This window comes from Aotus nancymaae, unplaced genomic scaffold, assembly GCF_030222135.1.
Source record: "Aotus nancymaae isolate 86718 unplaced genomic scaffold, 86718_ANA_hifiasm-v0.15.2.pri h1tg000028l, whole genome shotgun sequence".
Lineage (NCBI taxonomy): Eukaryota > Metazoa > Chordata > Mammalia > Primates > Aotidae > Aotus > Aotus nancymaae.
In genome coordinates this window covers 26,509,381-26,527,691 of record NW_026988441.1, presented here as the reverse complement: position 1 = coordinate 26,527,691, position 18,311 = coordinate 26,509,381, and the positions used below count along the sequence as shown (strand labels likewise).

General features: G+C 46.5%; 1 protein-coding gene across 3 annotated transcripts in view; it reads right to left on the bottom strand.

The window, feature by feature from the left end:
* SUGP2 (SURP and G-patch domain containing 2) overlaps positions 1-18,311 on the bottom strand; it is a 45,364-nt gene that overhangs the window by 25,373 nt on the left and 1,680 nt on the right. For all 3 annotated transcript variants that reach the window (XM_012443546.2, XM_012443547.2, XM_012443545.2), the window contains exons 2-4: positions 17,458-17,589; positions 10,122-11,729; positions 5,264-5,384 (exon numbers count right to left, since the gene is read on the bottom strand). In XM_012443546.2, coding sequence (XP_012298969.2) covers positions 5,264-5,384; positions 10,122-11,729; positions 17,458-17,578 — 1,850 coding nt within the window. In that variant the 5' untranslated portion in view covers positions 17,579-17,589. The remainder of the gene's footprint in view (positions 1-5,263; positions 5,385-10,121; positions 11,730-17,457; positions 17,590-18,311) is intronic.

Genomic DNA, 18,311 nt, shown 5'->3' with positions numbered 1-18,311 from the left:
GTCATCAGGATCTATTCTATCTAACCACTGAGATTTTTGTTTCAATCTGCTTTTCATTTCCAAGATCTTTAACAGGATCCGTTTTCATAGCAACCAGTGCCTGTTTCATGGATACAATATACTCTTATTAACTGACTATTCATTACACATATTTATAGACTAAACCTCCTCCTCTTTGTCTTTCTTTCTCCCCTCCCTCCCTTCCTCTTTTCTTTCTTTCTTCTCTGTTTATAGACTATAACCCTCCCATCCCCTCCCCTCTCCGGCTGGAGTGCAGTGGTGTGATCTCGGATCACTGTAACCTCCGCCTCCCGGGTTCAAGCAATTCTTCTGCCTCAGCCTCCCCAGTAGCTGGGACTACAGGCATGTGCCACCATCCTCAGCCAATTTTTGTATTTTTAGTAGAGACGAGGTTTTCACCATATTCACACCAAGCTGGTCTCGAACTCCTGACCTTGTGATCTACTAGCCTTGGCCTCCCAAAGTTCTGTGATTACAGGCGTGAGCCACCGCACCCGGCCCTAAACCTCCTCTTTCTTATGGTAACTCTGTCTTCTAGGGTGTCAGCCATTTGTTGAGTTTGGTGATTCTCTTTCATGATATTGATTTACCTCAAATATCAGTTCTCCGTTTGATGCTTATTTCTGATTGTGTATCCCTCCCTGCCCACTACCCACATGCACCCCTGACTCTGGCTTCTGTCTGCTACGCCTGGTTATCAGTGACCATGAGACCACTGGGCCATGTGCAGGGGTCATGGGGCAGAGGCACTGGCCCCCAGTCCTCTAAGGGCCACCTATTCCTCCAGCCTAATCACCTTATCAACCACCTGGAAAGTGCTCCTAGGCCTTCTAAGTCTGGATGCCTTCTTATCAAGAGGGTCTGCTATCTGCTTGCATCTGTCAATCTGAGGCTATCTAGCTTCCTTCCTTCGGCATGCACACTGGTTGAGACCACAGACACTGGATTTGAATCTCAGCTTTGCCTCAAGAGAGCTGTTGGAGCCTCAAAGTTTCTTGTCTGTAAAATAAGGACAGCAATAGACCTGACTTCCAACATTATTTATGAGGATTCAATCAGATAGTGCTTAAATCAGTAATGTGCTTAGAACAGTACCAACTACACAGAAAGCACAAGTGTTTATTAAATAAAAAGTACTCAATAGCCGGGCGCGGTGGCTCAGGCCTGTAATCCCAACACTTTGGGAGACCGAGGCGGGTGGATCACGAGGTCAGGAGCTCGAGACTAGTCTGACCAACATGGTGAAACCTCATCTCTACTAAAAATACAAAAGTTAGCTGGGCATGGTGGCACACGCCTGTAATCCCAGCTACTCAGGAGTCTGAGGCAAGAGAATTGCCTGAACCTGAGAGGCGGAGGTTGCAGTGAGCCAAGATTGTGCCACTGCACTCCAGCCTGGGTGACAGAGTGAGACTTCATCTCAAAAAAAAAAAAAAAAAGTACTCGGCCGGGCGTGGTGACTCACGCCTGTAATCCAAGCACTTTGGAGGACAAGGTGAACGGATCACCTGAGGTCAGAGTTCAAGACCAGCCTGACCAACATGATGAAACCCTGTCTTTAAAAAAAAAAAAAAATTAAAAAAAAAGTACTCAATAAATAAATGACGCTGGGACAATCAGGTTATTTGGGAATTTTTAACTTTTGTTTGTTTCGAGATGAAGTCTCACTCTGTCACCAGGCTGAAGTGCAATGGCACGATCTTGGCTCACTGCAACCTCTGCCTCCCAGGTTCAAGCAATTCTCCTGTCTCAGCCTCCTGAGTAGCTAATTTTTGTATTTTTGGTAGAGATGAGGTTTTACCATGTTTGTCAGATTGGTCTTGAACTCCTGACCTTGTGATCTGCCTGCGCTGCCCTCCCAAAGTGCTGGGATTACAGGCGTGAGACTGTAATTACTGCACACGGCTGGGAATTTTTAACCTTTAAGTTACATGCCTACCTCATTCAATACATGAAAATAATCCAGACAAACTCAAGAATTTTATAAAAATAAAACCACAGCCAACATGGTGAAACCCTGTCTCTACTAAAATACTCCGTCTCTACTAAAAATGCAAAAATTAGATGGGCGTGGTGGCGCACGCCTATAGTCTCAGCTACTTGGGAGGCTGAGGCAGGAGAATCACTTGAACCAGGGAGGCGGAGGTTGCAGTGAGCTGAGATCGCACCACTGTACTCCAGCCTGGCAACAGAGTGAGACTCTGTCTCAAAAAAATAAATAAATGAAATAAAGTAAGGCTGGGTGCAGTGGCTCATGCCTGTAATCCCAGCACTTTGGGAGACTGAGGCAGGTGATCACCTTAGGTCAGGAGTCAGAGACCAGCCTGACCAACATGGTGAAACCCTGTCTCCATTAAAAATACCAAATAAATAAATAAATAAAACCACAACAAGCTCCAACCTTCACCTTGGTAAATCATGGTGGATAGGACCAAAGCTCTGGTAGTGCTACATACATGGAAATGCATGCCTTTCAAGCATCTTCAGTAATTACAGCAGCAAGAATAGCAAGTCCAGTATGGGTACAATCTGACTACCAAAAAGGGCACACTCGAGGTCAAGACTGTAGTGAGCTATGACAGTGCCACTGCACTCTAGCTTGGGCAACAGAGTGAGATCCTGTCCCTAACAAAAACAGAAAACAAAAGAGAGCACAGCACACCTATGGAGTAGCAGTGAGAGGGTAAGTCAGTACAGATACCCATGAAGAGCAATCTGATGATAAACATAAACGGTCTCCATCAGGGGCAGCTCTGCCCACCACAGGACACCAGGCAATGTCTGGATGTATTCTCGGTTGTTACTAGTGAGACAGAAAGTCCTACTGACATCAAACAGATGGAGGCCACGGATGCTGCTAAACAACCTGCAATGTCCAGGACAGCTCCAATCCTAATATAGAATGATCCAGCCTCAAATGTTAGTGCTGCAGCTGAGGACAGGCGCAGTGGCTCATGCCTGTAATCCCAGTACTTTGAGAGGCCGAGGCAGGCAGATTGTCTAAGTTCAGGAGTTTGAGACCACCATGGGCAACATGGTAAAACCCCCATCTCTACTAAAATAAAAAATTAGCTGGGCGTGGCAGCAGGCATCTGTAATCTCAGCTACTTGGGAGGCTGAAGCACGAGAATTGCTTGAACCTGGGAGGTGGAGGTTGCAGTGAGCTAAGATTGCGTCACTGCACTCCAGCCTGGGCAACAGAGCAAGACTCCATTTAAAAAAAAAAGGCCGGGCATGGTGGCTCACGCTTGTAACCCTAGCACTTTGGGAGGCCAAAGTGGGTGGATCACCTGAGGGCAGGAGTTCAAGACCAGCCTGGCCATCATGGTGAAAACCCCACCTTAAAAAAAAAAAAAGGCTGCAGCTGAGAAACTGACATAAATCAAAAGCCTCTAACATGAGCTTTAACCCAGCAATGTCATTCTAGATATTACAATGAACTGCCAGAAAGGTAGGCAGAAATACAGGCAAAACATTGATCATCATCTATTTTTTTTTTTTTTTAAGAAATGATGTTGGCCAGGCAGGTGGCTCACGCCTGTAATCTCAACACTTTGGGAGGCCGAGGCGGGTGGATCACGAGGTCAGGAGTTTGAGACCAGCCTGGCCAACATGGCGAAACCCTGTCTCTACTAAAAATACAAAAATTAGCTGGGTGTGGTGGCATGTGCCTGTAGTCCCAGTTACTTGGGAGGCTGAGGCATGAGAATCGCTTGAACCCAAGAGGCAGAGGTTGCAGTGAACAGAGATCACACCATTGCACTCCAGCCTGGGTGACAGAGTGAGACTCCATCTCAAAAAAAAAATAAAGAAAGAAATGGTGTCTCACTCTGTCATCCAGGCTAGAGTATGGGGATGTGATCATTGCCATCTCAAACTCCTGGGTTCAAGGGATCCTCTCATCTCAGGCTTCCAAGTAGTTAGGACTACAGGCTGTATACGCCACCCAGCTAATTGATTTTTGTAAAGAATGGGTCTCGCTTTCTTGCCCAGACTGGTCTCAAACTCCTGGTCTTAGGGCGATTCTACTACTTCGGCCTCCCAAAGTCCTAGGATTACAGGCATGACCTATTGTGCCTGGACTCATGTTATTTATAGTGGGGAAAAAACTAGATATAATCTATAAATTCACCAATAAACAACGGCTGAGTAAGGTATGCTACCTGTATACAATGGAATATTATGTAACCATGGATAATGACAATCACATTAAGTGAAAATCACAGGACACAACTACAACACAGTACACACTGTGGAGGTTAACAAGTGGTAGAGCTCTAAGTGACTGCATCTTTGCCTTTTTACTTTTCTTTATTTTTACGAAGGGCACATGCCACTTTTTTTTTAAATTTATTTTTATTTTTTTTTTAGCAGTGAGATCTAAGTATAGCCACTTTTATAATTAAGAAAAAATAATTAAACTATAAAAATTTCTCATCCACAGCCATCAATCTAGAGATAATCCTGAACATGCATGAAAATGCTGTATTAAGCTACTCACCAAAGCAGTTAAAACAGTATATGATTAAAAACATTCTAGGCGGGGTGTGGTGGCTCCCACCTGTAATCCCAGCACTTTGGGAGGCCAAGGCATGTGGAACACCTGAGGTCAGGAGTTTGAGATCAGCCTGACCAACATGGTGAAAACCCATCTCTACTAAAAACACAAAAATTACCTGGGCGTGGTGGTATGTGCTTGTAATCCCAGCTACTTGGGAGGCTGAAGCAGGAGAATCACTTGAACCCAGGAGACAGAGGTTGCAGTGAGCCAAGATCACGTCACTGCACTCTAGCCTGGGTGACAGAGCGAGACTCTTTCTTTACTTTCTCTAATATGCAAGTACTATACTTAGGATGCAAACTATAATTTAAAAAGTTGTTCTATTCACATGAAGAGGCAGTAAAGCAAGACAGTTTAACAAATACTAGCAAGAAATTGCAAACAGCTGCAATGATGTTGCATACACATCTCACTGCATCCTTAAAACAGCACAGCAGGGACTTGGAGCTGTGTTTACAGGTGAGAGAAGGCCACCCACCCAGCCAGCCTACCACTGGTCTGCAGCAGAGCTGGGGCTTCCTGAGACCACATAAATCTGGGCCACCCTCATGCTCTTCTCACTGGAGAACACCACTGCCCAAGTAAGTATCTCACCCTCTGCTCTCAACACCATCAGGAGGACCCAAAGTTTGCCATATACTCCATGAGAGGGATTCATAGGGTGGACATTTAAAGACCTACCAGTAAGCAGGGTCCTCCTTGAGAAGAGTTCTCTCTTTGGGAGACAGGCTGCCTTCGATGACACGTTTCACAAGCTGGTCGATGGTCCCCACTACTTTGTGATCTGCGCGCTGGGGGACAGCTGGAACACAAAAAAACAGCTTTTCTGAGAAACATGCTCAATGTGGGCTCTGGGAAGATGAGGATAGTTGAGTAGTGGGGGGCTTAACGCTGAAGCCAAGCAGACACCAACAACTGAAATCCTCATTCACAAGACACCAGCATTAAAAAGAGGCAAACAACAGCTTATTCTAGAAACCAATATGCAAAACCTCCTCCAAAAAAATGTGACAGCAGCCGGGCACGGTGGCTTACACCTGTAACCCCAGCACTTTGGGAGGTCGAGGCGGGCAGATCATGAGGTCAAGAGATCAAGACCATCCTGGCCAACATAGTGAAACCCCGTCTCTACTAACATACAAAAATTAGCTGGGCATGGTGGCACTCGCCTGTAGTCCCAGTTACTTGGGAGGCTGAGGCAGGAGAATGGCTTGAATCCGGGAGGCAGAGGTTACAGTGAGCCAAGATCACACCACTGCACTCCAGCCTACATGACAAAGTAAGACTCTGTCTCAAAAAAAAAAAAAAAAAAAAAAAAGACTACAAGGAAATATGTTAATAGAGGTTATAGGTGGTAGAATTATAAGGAATTTCATTTTTTGTGCTTTGTTTTTTTTGTGTGTGCTTTATCTTTAAAAAAAAACACAACATACTTGTGTTTTGTAATCAGAAAAATATACATATAAATTTACAAAAAATTTTCTCTAATTAACAAAGAAGGTCAATGATCCCAAGTTACGTGTTCAAAGAAAATATCTGCTGAATGTATAAGAAACAAATTTTTTCTTTTTTGAGACAGGGTCTTACTCTGTCACCCAGGCTGGTGTGCAGTATGGTCTGATGACAGCTCATGGCAACCTCGAACTCCTGGGCTCAAGCAATTCTCCTGCCTCAGCCTCCTGAGCAGCTGGGACTACAGACGTGCGCCACCATGCCTGGCTAATTTTTTTTATTTTTTGTAGAGACGAGGCTTCACCATGTTGCTCAGGCTGGTCTTCAATTCTTGGGTTCAAGTGATCTGCCTTCCCCTATCTCCCAAAGTGCTGGGATTATAGGCGTGAGCCACCATGCCCTGCCCAAAACATTTTTTAAAGTGTGAACTTCCTCTAAAATGACTTTAATTTTTTGAAATTTTTTCACGCGCCTGCTTCCTCTGCCCGAATATGACTTTAAATTTACAATGCTGCCAGCAACGAGGAAGAACATGTTTCTTCAAATGGTAAGATTGTTTAGTTTCCTGATAACTGGCTAGTTTTAAAAGCTCAAAATGGTCTATTTGTTCAGCCATTCAATTAAAATCACTGCTGACCTAGTGAGGTTTTCCGGTTTGTTCTGTAAATGATGGCACAGTCCTGTCCCCGCCTGTGTCCATGTTCCAGCTTTGAGCTTAAACACTAGCGTGAGCTCCTTACACATGATGAGTAAATCCTTCAACTGCCACATTATTCCAAGTATGTCCCCTATGAAACTGCTTTTTTTCATGGCTCTCTTTTTAAAGAACTACTAGTTTTACATGATTTTATAAAAGATGTTGAGGTTTAAAGTCAGCAATGAAGTTTGGGGACCCCTGCATCATCTTTAGCTAGGATGACCATGAGCAAGGGTCAGAAAGTAGGTCACAACTTTGGCCCAGCAATCCTACTCCTGAGAATGTATCCTTTCAAGGAGAATTTTAAAAATAAAACTAATAGTAATAACCAATGCATTCAACCAAAGAGGTCATTCCAGCATTTCTTTTTCTTTTTTTAAGACGGAGTTTCGCTCATCACCCAGGCTGGAGTGCAGTGGTGCGATCATGGCTCAGTACCACTCCCGCCTCTCGAGTTCAAGCGTCTCTCCTGCCTCAGCCTCCCAAGTAGCTGGGATTACAAGAGTGTGCCACCACGCCAAGCGAATCTTTTATTTTTAGTAGAGACAGCGTTTCATCACGTTGGTCAGGCTGGCCTCAAACTCCTGAGCTCAGGTGATGTGTCCACCTCAGCCGCCCAAAGTGCTGGGATTACAGGCTTGATCCACCAGGCCTGGCTCATTTCAGCATTTTTAACAGGAACATAAGCAGCAAGAGGGCAGCCCCTGAGATGTGGGCTCTGCCGCCAGCTATCCCCCTATCCAGACATGGAACTGAGGCTGGCAGATGCCAACTACACGTGAACCCAGGTCTGTCTGGCTTCAGAAATCTCTAGTAAAAGGCAGCCTGAGTCCAGCATCAAGGGAACGGTGAGGTAATTTACATTAGGTCAATATCACAATGTAGCAAATGCTATGGAAATGGCTTTCTGGCAATCATGCAGAAGGGCAGGAGGTAGCATTTTCAGTCCAGCTTGCCTGCAGCTGCAGGAAAACGTGGGGAACATCAAAGGCTGTGGGAGGGTAACTTGAGGTTATGGGTGACTTTTCCTCCTTCATATAATATCCCATCACTTTGTCAGGGGTTGGAAAGTAGCGTCCCTTCAGCCCTGAGCCTGCTTCTGGAAGGATCCCTCTCTGGGAGTAGGTGTGGCCACCTGTCTGTGGTGGGACCTATCCAGTGTCTAGTGCCATTGGGGCTTCAGGAGAGTGGTGAAGGAGCAAAGAACATCAGGAACAAATGACACTTCCCCGCTGGGCTGGAGGCAATGGAAGGTGAAAACTACATCAGTGGGAAAAGTGCTTTTTCTCTATCACAAGAGTTAAGACAGCATGGCTACCATGTATGCTCATGACATCTGGGATGTCTGGGCTGTGAGAGTCCATTCTGGATGCTCAGGAGGAAGGAAGAGGGAAACCAAACAGCTCATTGCTTCTAATTCTCCTCCTTGGCCTTTTCCTCTCCCCAGAAAGTCAATGATGACGCAGGTGTACTTAAGTGATTCATCAACTTTAGCCAGTCTAGAAAAGTGAGTAGGGTGAAAAGGTGCTATGTGGAATGACCTAGCTGGTCCCTGTACATCCCTCAATACAGCTCATGCATGACCTCCCCAACCCTCCAGGCTGGGCTGGGGCCTCTCCTACGTCCCTTTAATTCTAGCAAAGGAGTGACCGTTTTTTTGTTTTGGTTTATTGAGAGACAGGGTGTCTCTCAATAAACCAGACTGGAGTGCGATGGCTATTCACAGATGCAATCGTAGGTCACTGCAGCCTTGAACTCCTGGCCTCAAGCAAACCTTCCTCCTCAGCCTCCCGAGTAGCTCGGAATACAGACATGTGCTACCACGCCTGGCTCAACAGTGACTGGTCTTTGCGATTTTCTTCCTCAGGAGCCTGGGGATTCCTCAGAGACAGTGTCCAGTGTTTTTTTCTCCCTTCTAGTAATACCTTGTGGGGACACATAGGAACAAGGGTTCCAGGCCAGGGACAGTGATTCACACCTATAATCCCAGTACTTTGGGAGGCTGCGGTGGGTAGATCACTTGAGCTCAGGAGTTTGAGACCAGCAACATGGTTCTTTACAAAAAATACCAAAAAATATTAGCCAGACATGGTGGTACACACCAATAGTCCCAGCTAATTAGGAGGCTGAGGCAGAAGGATCACTTGAGCCCGAGAGGTCAGGTTTGCAGTGAGCCATGATCATGCCACTGCACTCCAGACTGGGTGACAGAGCAAGACCCTGTCTCAAAAAATAAAAACAAAGAAAGAAAGTCAAGTCTTCTTTCTTTCAAAGGTTGGGGAAAAAAAAGGAACAAGGGTTAAGCTTGGCTGCCAAGAAAGGTACAAACCCCTCAGAAGGTACAGGTAAAATTGTGTATGAACAGATGAGCATTTTTTCTGGCAATGGCCACTGCTTTCTACCAAATTCCCAGAGAGGTATTTGACCTAAACATGTCTAAAGATTTTTGTTTTTTTGAAACAGTTTTGCTCTGGTCATCCAGGCTGGAGTGCAGTGGTGCCATCTCTGCTCACTGCAACCTCCGCCTCCCAGGTTCAATTCTCCTGCCTCAGCCTCCTGAATAGCTGGAATTACAGGTGTGTGCCACCACACCCAGCTAGTTTTTGTATTTTTAGTAGAGATGGGGTTTCACCATGTTGGCCAGGCTGGTCTTGAACTCCTGGTCCCAAGTGATCCTCCCGCCTTGGTCTCCCAAAGTGCTGGGATTACAGGCGTGCGCAACCACACCTGGCTGTCTAAAGACTTTTTTTTTAGAGACAGAGTCTCACTCTGTAGCCCAGGCTGGAGTGCAGTGGCGCGATCTCAGCTTACTGCAACCTCAGCCTCCTGGGTTCAAGATTCATGCCTTAGCCTCCCGAGTAGCTGGGATTACAGGTGCACACCACTGCTTCCGGCTAATTTTTGTATTTTTAGTAGAGAAGGGGTTTCGCCATGTTCGAGACCACCAGGCTGGTCTCGAACTCCTGACCAAAAGTGATCTGCCTGCCTCTGCCTCCCAAAGTGCTGGGATTATAGGCGTGAGTCACCGTGCCTAGCCTAAAGACTTCTATAGGCTGGGCGCCGTGGCTCACGCCTGTAATCCAAGCACTTTGGAGGCCAAGGCGGGCGAATCACCTGAGGTCGGGAGTTCAAGACCAGCCTGACCAACATGGTGAAACCCCGTCTTAAAAAAAAAAAAAAAAAAAAGACTTCTATAATACACAGCAGATTCCTAATACACATTCACAAAATGAATGGCAGACATGTATTGGCCAATGTGCATTTTCTACTAAAATCCTGATTTGTTTCCAATTGGCTAGAGCGTCCACATAAAAAAATCTCGAATAGAAGAAAGACATTACCAAAAAAACACGAAAAGCAGCAAATAGAAACTCTGGCTGTTCTCCTTACCATCACTCAGACTACTTGGAGACTTGGCCTGAATTCCAGGTTTGATAGAAGGAATCATTTTCTCCTCCTCTCGCACCGGCTCTGGTTCAGCTTTCTTAACCTGGAGGGGACACCCACTGCTGACCAGCCAGGCCTTCAGGTGGTCTATATACTCTCTCCCAAACAAAGTGGAGTCTTCGAAGTTTGGAAATGCAGCAGGAGAGGGAGCTATATCTTGCAGGCCGACAGCTTCTAAGATTTTCTCTTGCCGGAAAGAAGAGGCCAAGGAAAATGTCTGCCCCAGAAGGGCCAGAGACTTCCGGCAGAGAGAATTGGTGGTTTCTAGGGCAAGAGCCAAGTCCAGGGGGTTAGTGAGGGTCTTCATCTTGACACTCAGCTCATAGGCATTGCAGGCCATAAGCAAAGGTGTGACACTCTTCAGAAGCCGGTCTTGAAGTCTCATTATGTACTTGTCAAAGGGCTTTATGATTTCAAAAAAGCAATTTTTGGTCTTCACAGCACCTTTGTCTAAAAGCATGTTTAAAAACTCATTATCAACTCTGGGTGTTTTCAAAGCAGAGTGCTTTAAAAATTTGATAGTAAAAAAGCAAAAATCTCTGTGCTCTGGTTTTAAGGAACATTTGAATGAGGCGAGCATTTTAGCACAGGTTTCTGTTTCAAGTTCAAAGAGAGTCTGGAAAAGTTGGGAAAATTTAATATCATCTTTTATAGTGTGGAATCCTGCCCATTTGATTATTTCTATCCCAAACCTTGAAAAAACATCAGACTTATCTATGATGTCAAAGCTCATCTTTCTTCTGGGGAGCCGAAGATTCTTCAGATCCAGCCCCAGAGGGATCTTCTGAATGGGGAACTGGATATCTTCTGTCCCTGGGTTTGTCCCCAGGGTCACATCAGGACTTGGAGTGGTTTTCTGGATTTGGTTAGTACCCTGAGTTTTAGGAGTAATACGATTCATGGTGGGTATTTTTTTTGTGCTCACATTTCTCAAGGTGACAAGTTTCCCAACACCCCCCTTAGCTGTGAGCAGGCTCTGAGTCTCCCCCTTTCCTAGGAGGGAACCTTCCTGGTCAACGATGTTTAGAGCTCGGCCTCTGGCCTGGACTTGACTGCTGCCCCTGAGCACGGAGTCAGCCTCCCCGGGACGGTCCACGTCGTAATCCCGACTCTCCTTCTCCAAACACTCTTTCTCCATCAGCCTGGAAGATCCAAAGTCCCCCAGAACTGCAGAGGGACCAAAACTATACTCCTGTGACCAAGAGGACTCTTGAGAAATTGGCTGGCCAAAGTCTTGCTCCCAAGAACCACGGAGCGTAAATTTCCAGTCCTGAGAACGGAAATGTCCCAATTTCCGGTGGCCAATGACCTGTTCGCGGGAATCAGAGTGAGAAAATTCCAGATCCCGGCCACACTCTTTGCGAAAGTAGCTGTCGTCACTGATGGAAGGGTTGCTTGATCTAAAGGAAGGCCCTGGAAATACGTCACTTCTCAGGCCTTCTCTTCCGGCGTCTCGAGAGTGAGTTACAGATCCACTGAGGGAGTATCTACCATCGCTGTGGACGTCATCATACATCTCTGCTCTGGATCTTGGGACTGCCCTTAAGAGATCTGAAATAAAACATCCAAAAGGTACTTTAGACCAGAAGATGCAAACAGTCCACGATCACCAGGTAGCAAAAGTGCTTTATACACCTCAGTGCTTTCTGCCAATCTGTGTTTTTTGCCAACATTTAAAATGTGTGTGGTTCCTCAGAAAATGGGATGTTTTCTATCGCCAAAAAAAAAAAAAAAAAAAGTGTGTGGTGTCACTTTAAATCTGGATCGACTACTTACTAAAACAGAAGACCTACAAGCACCAAGCCTGAGTTTGCCCTGATGACAATCAACCCAGGATGGGAAGCAGCAGCCCAACAGCAGGACACAGACTCTCTAAGTTGCCACCAACAGCCCTCGCTCATTCAGATCCCTACTCTAGCCATCTGGGTTGACAATCCCTCTTTTAGACTGAGGAAAGGACGTTTGGTCCCCAAATAATCTGGATATCTTTACTGCAACTTTTAACACTTGTGCTTCTACTTCTATCTTAGAGCAGACAGGTTTTACTGGGGCTGCCTGCCTTCACTGCCTCCTAGAGGAGTCTCAGCCCACAGTGCCACCGTGAGGCTGGAGGAGTCACAGCTAATATACCACACCCACCGTAGCTGACCCAAAGCTGACTGAACCCATCCCTTAGAAAGGTCTGCCAGGCCAATCAGTCCTTTCTCTGGAGCTGAAAAACCACAGACTGAGGCAGGCAGGAAGGAAGGCAGAAGCTTAACAAGATACATCAAAAGAGGCCATGGGTCGGGCGCGGTGGTTCACGCCTATAATCCCAGTACTTTGGGAGGCCAAGGCAGGTGGATCATGAGGTCAAGAGATCGAGACCATCCTGGTCAACAAGGTGAAACCCCGTCTCTACTAAAAATACAAAAATTAGCTGGGCATAGTGGCGCGTGCCTGTAGTCCCAGCTACTCGGGAGGCTGAGGCAGGAGAATTGCTTGAACCTAGGAGGCGGAGGTTGCAGTGAGCCGAGATTGCGCCATTGCACTCCAGCCTGGGTAACAAGAGCGAAACTCCGTCACAAAAAAAAAAAAAAAAAAAAAGAGGCCATGATGGAAACTGAACAGTGCCTACTTCTGTCCTCCTCTGTGTAGAAAAGGGGAAATGGGCCAGGCACAGTGGCTCAAACCTATAATTCCCACAGTATGGGAGGCTGAGGTGGGAGGATCACTTTAGTCCAGGAGTTTGAGACCAGCCTGAGCAACATAGCAAGACCCTGTCTCTGTCAAAAAGAAAAAAGGGAGGAGGGAAAGATGTACTTGCATTTGCTTATTCACACATGGAGAAACTCTGTAAGAGGCGAGAAACAGAAGTGAACTACAGGCATATGGGAACAGTGGGTCTCAGGGAGAGTTTTCATGGAGTGCCTTTCTTTCTAGCTTTTAAATCAGAATCGGTGACCTAGTTAAAAAAAAAAATCAAATGAATGGGGAAGAAGTGCCAGAAGATAGTAATGGGTTAAGAGGCCACAGGAAGCCAAAGTCATGTATAAATCCTAGTTCAGTTGTTCAACAAGTACAAACTGGGCACCTACTATGTGCATGTACTGTACTACAGCAAGAAAGAGAACTCTCCCAAACTTGTCAGTTGGGAGAGCCAAACAATATACAGAAATCTATCAGATGCAAGTAAGTTCCAAGAAGAAAAATCAAGCAGGTGGGAACCTGAGGATGCAATGAACTTTTGAGACAGGTTGGTCAAGGAGGGTAGCTCTGACACTTTATCTAGCAGCAGTGGTCTGGCATGAGGGGCCAGACTGTACAGTTACAAAGGAAAGCCTTCCAGGCAGAGTGGGAATGAGGACAAGGCCCCAAGGTAGGACCAGCAGGGGGCCAATGTAGACAGAGGGAACAGAGGGAACAAAAGGCCAAGTGGTAGGAAGGTAGCTCCCAAACTCTGCTACTGGAGTCCCCAGGGGACCACCTCCCCAGACAGCCTTATTTAATAAGGGTGTGACCTGGGCATCAGGGTTTTTAAAAAGCCCCCAGATGACTCTAACGTGCTGCAAAGTTAGGGAACCACTAATGGAGGAGTACCAGATCCAAGCCGGGCCTTCAGTGGTACTCTGGAATTTACTCTGGGTGAGACAGAAGGCCAATGAAGAGTTCTAAGCTAGGGATAACCTCACTGGCTGCTGTGCAGGGAACAGATTGAAGGAGATGAGCACAGACGTGGATGTTTCAGCAAGAAATCCACTGTTATAACCCAGGTATTAATGATTGGTATTGATGGCACGATTAGGGAGGGAGCATGAGAGACAGAGAATGATGGCTGGATTCTACTCAAGAGAATTTTCTGATACCCTTTATGAGGAGAGGAAAAGTTCAGAGCAGAGCAGAGAAACACAGAAAGGCTAAAGGACAGACTGCTTTGTAACAAAGAAACATTCCAGAACCACCTAGCATACTGCTAGGTTTCTAGTTCTCCCCCACCCACGGCCCCCTTATCTTCTTTTCTTTTTTTTTGAGATGGAGTCTCACTCACCCAGGCTGGAGTGCAGCAGTGTCATCTTGGCTCACTGCAACCTCTACCTCCCGGGTTCAAGCGATTCTCCTGCCTCAGACTCCCGAGTAGCTGGGATTACAGGCACCAGCCACATTTTTGTATTTTTAGTAGAGATGAGGTTTCACTATGTTGGCCAGGCTGGTCTCTAACTCCTGACCTCAGGTGATCTGCCCTCTTTGGCCTCTCAAAGTGCTGGGATTACATGTGAGAGCCACTGCACCTGGCCATCTTTTTGCTTTTGAGACAGGGTCTCACTCTGTTGCCCAGGCTGGAGTACAGTGGTGCAAACACAGCTTACTGCAGCCTCAACTTCCTGGGCACAAGCAAAATTCCTGCCTCAGCCTCCCAAGTAGCTACAGCCATAGGCACATGCCACTGTGCCCAGATAACTTCTTTTTAATTTTTTTGTAGAGATGGAGTTTCGCTTTTTTGCCCAGACTGGTCTGTAATTCTGGGTCTCAAATGATCCTCTTGCCTCAGTCTCCCAAAGTGGTGGGATTCCTGGTTTGAGTCATTGTGCCCAGCTCCCTAATTTTTTCTTAAAGAAACTAATATATGTATTGGTGCTTGAATCTCTAGGTAAAGTTTAACAAATGTTTACATCTCCATCTAAATGAAACATAAATATTCAGCATCATATATACGCATTACACTAAAAGAACAAAAGAATGCACAAAAACCACGGATACAGTTATACCTAAGGTGAATAAGCAAGCAGTTAAGAGAACTTTTAATCTTTACTTCTTATTTGTTCTATTTTTTTTTATTTTTATTTTTGAGACGGAGTCTTACCCTGTCACCCAGACTGGAGTACAGTAGCGCCATCTCAGCTCACTGCAACCCCCACCTCCCGGTTCAAGTGATTCTCCTGCCTCAGCCTCCTGAGTAGCTGGGATTACAGGCACACGCCACCACGCCCAGCTAATTTTTGTATTTTTTTAGTAGAGACGGGGTTTCACCATGTCAGGCTGCTTTCGAATGCCTGACCTTGTGATCTGCCCCCTCACCCTCCCAAAGTGCTGGGATTATAGGCGTGAGCCACTGCACCTGGCCTGTTACAATATTTTATAATAGGAATGTTTGTGTGTACTACTCATGTAATTTTTGAAAACTCAAGATCTGAAGATAATCTCTGAGCCTTGCTTTCTCCAGGTCCAGAGCATGTTTATTATTCCTATCTAAACACTTAGATTTACTCACCCAACACAGGAGACTTCCTCCACCCCAAGGCTGGTATAGCTGGGAGCAGCACTGTCTGTGCTACCCAGAGGAGACAGGCAGAGGAGTGAGTACACGTACTTCCCTGGGGCAGGAAAGGGCAACCAAATCAGCCTCAAAGCATGCTGAGGCTTCCCGGGGGAAGGCACCTGTGAGCTGTCTTGGTGCCTGAGGGAATTTACCAGGAAGTGCTGGGACAGGAGGAATTCAAAGCATAGACAGCAGGCAGCGCAGTAGCCCTCAATGTGAGGCCCAAGGCAGGAAATGAAGGACCTTTCATGCCTTCCTGTGATCAGTGCAGGCCTTCTTTTTGATTCTGCTGGCATGGTGTGTCAAAACTTTCCAACAAGAATGTCTTCAGGCAGGGCCTAAAGTTGGCAGCTCTACAGGCCGCCCCATGCCCTCCTGTCTTGTTCATACTGTGACCTGGCTGCTCCTGCACACCTCTGAGGGTGTATCCTGCAGTGGGGAGCCCCAAAGTCCAAGCAGAGCAGTGGCTTAGTGAGGCTGGCACTAATAGATCTGTGGACCATCTCTATAAAGGGTAGATATGAGGGAAATGAAGCCAGAAACAGAGAGATGCTGCAGGAGATTGTTGTAATTATCCAGCTAAGAACTGATAGAGCTTAAACCTGGGCAGTGGTGATGGGGATGGAGCCAGGAAATGGATCCAAGAACCTGTCTCAGAGCTGGGTGCATGGCTCACACCTGTAATTGCAACATGTCAGAGGCAGAGGTGGGAGTATCACTTGAGCCCAGGAGTTGAAGACCAGCCTGAAAAACACAGCAAGATCCCATATCTATTTTTAAAAAAACAAAACTGGGCTGGGCTCGGTGGCTCACGCCTGTAATCCCAGTACTTTGGGAAGCTGAGGAGGCCGGATCACCTGAGGTCAGGAGTTCAGGACCAGCCTGGTCAACATGGTGAAACCCCGTCTCTACTAAAAATACAAAAAAGTTAGCTGGGCATGGTGGCGTGTGCCTGTAATCCCAGCTACTCAGGAGGCTGAGGCAGGAGAATTGCCTGAACCCAGGAGGCGGATGTTGCGGTGAGCCGAGATCGCGCCATTGCACTCCAGCCTGGGTAACAAGAGCGAAACACCGTCTCAAAAAAAAAAAAAAAAAAAAAAATTAGCCGTGTGTGGTGGTGTGTGCCTGTAATCCCAGCTACTCAGGTGGCTGAGGCAGGAGAATCGTTTGAACCCAGGAAGCAGAGGTTGCAGTGAGCTGAGATCCTGTTATTGTACTCCAGCCTGGGCGACAAGAGCAAAACTCCATCTCAAAACAAACAAACAAACAAAAATTGTCCTGAGGTGGGTCGGGGAGAAGCTCCAGATATCTGCATAATGATGACTGACATATAAAAACCTTATCTCCTGACCAGGTGCAGTGGCTCATGCCTATAATCCCGCACTCTGGGAGGTAGAGAGGAGAGGATGGCTTAAGCCTAGGAGTTCAAGGTTGCAGTGAGCTATAACTGCGCCACTGCACTTCAGCCTGGGGGACAGAGAGAGACTCTGTCTCAAAAACTAAACCAAACCAAAATAAAAACTATTATCTGGGCTGGGCACGGTGGCTCACACCTGTAATCCCTGCACTTTGGGAGGCCAAGGTGGGTGGATCACTGGAGGTCAGGAGTTTGTTGAAACCAGCCTGGCCAACATGGTGAAACCTTATCTCTACTAAAAATACATAAAAATAGCTGGGCGTGGTGGTGGATCCCCGCTACTTGGTTGGCTGAGACAGGAGAATCGCCTGAACCCAGGAGGCGGAGGTTGCAGTGAGGCAAGATCGTCACACTGCATTCTAGCCTGGGCAACAGAGCGAGATTCCATCTCAAACACAAACACACACGCACACAGACACAAAAATATCTCCTCCTAAATAAGGAAAGTAAGGATCTAAGTATCAGAAGTAGTATTCTTTGTCCAAGGTATTGAAATCTTCCTGCCCTGGCCCTAAGATACACCCTCACCAAAACAACAACAACAAAACAACACTACTTCATTTTACCTTGAGCTTTGAACTGAAGAGTGTCGCTTACAGACTCACCACTGGTATCCACGTGGTATCGTTTGGCTTTTTCTTGTAACACAGCATCAAAAGTCTCCTGTGTAATTCGTCTGGCTGCCATGTTATTTTGCCCTATGGTGAGAGAGAAAAAAACACACTAAGAGTAACATCTTGGGGCTAGGCGAGGTGGCTCATGCCTGTAATCCGAGCACTTTGCAAGGTCAAGACAGGCAGATCACCTGAGCTCAGGAGTTCCAGACCAGCCTGGGCAACATAGCGAAACCTTGCCTCTACTTAAATACAAAAAATTCAGCCTGGGTGCAGTGGCTCACACCTGTAATCTCACCACTTTGGGAGGCTGAGGTGGGCAGATCACTTAAGGTCAGGAGTTCAAGACCAGCCTGGCCAACATGGCAAAACCCTGTCTCTACTAAAAATACAAAAATTAGCAAGGCATGGTGGTATGCACTTGTAATCCCAGCTACTTGGGAGGCTGACACAAGAGAACTGCTTGAGCCCGGGAGGTGGAGGTTGCAGTGAGCCTAGATCACGCCACTGCACTCCAGCCTGGGTGACAGAGTGAGACTCTGTCTCAGAAAAAAAAGTCGCCAGGCATGGTGGCATGTGCCTGTAATCCCAAATACTCAGGAGGCTGAGGCATGGGAATTGCTTGAACCCAGGAGGTAAAGTTTGCAGTAAACTGAGATCATGCCACTGCACTCCAGACTGGGAGACAGAGCAAAACTCTGTCTCAAGGGAAAAAAAAAAAAAGAATAACAACTGTGCGTTCACAGAATCTGCTCTATTTCACCTAATCCTCGAAGTAAGGAGGCAATAATCTATAATCCTCGCAT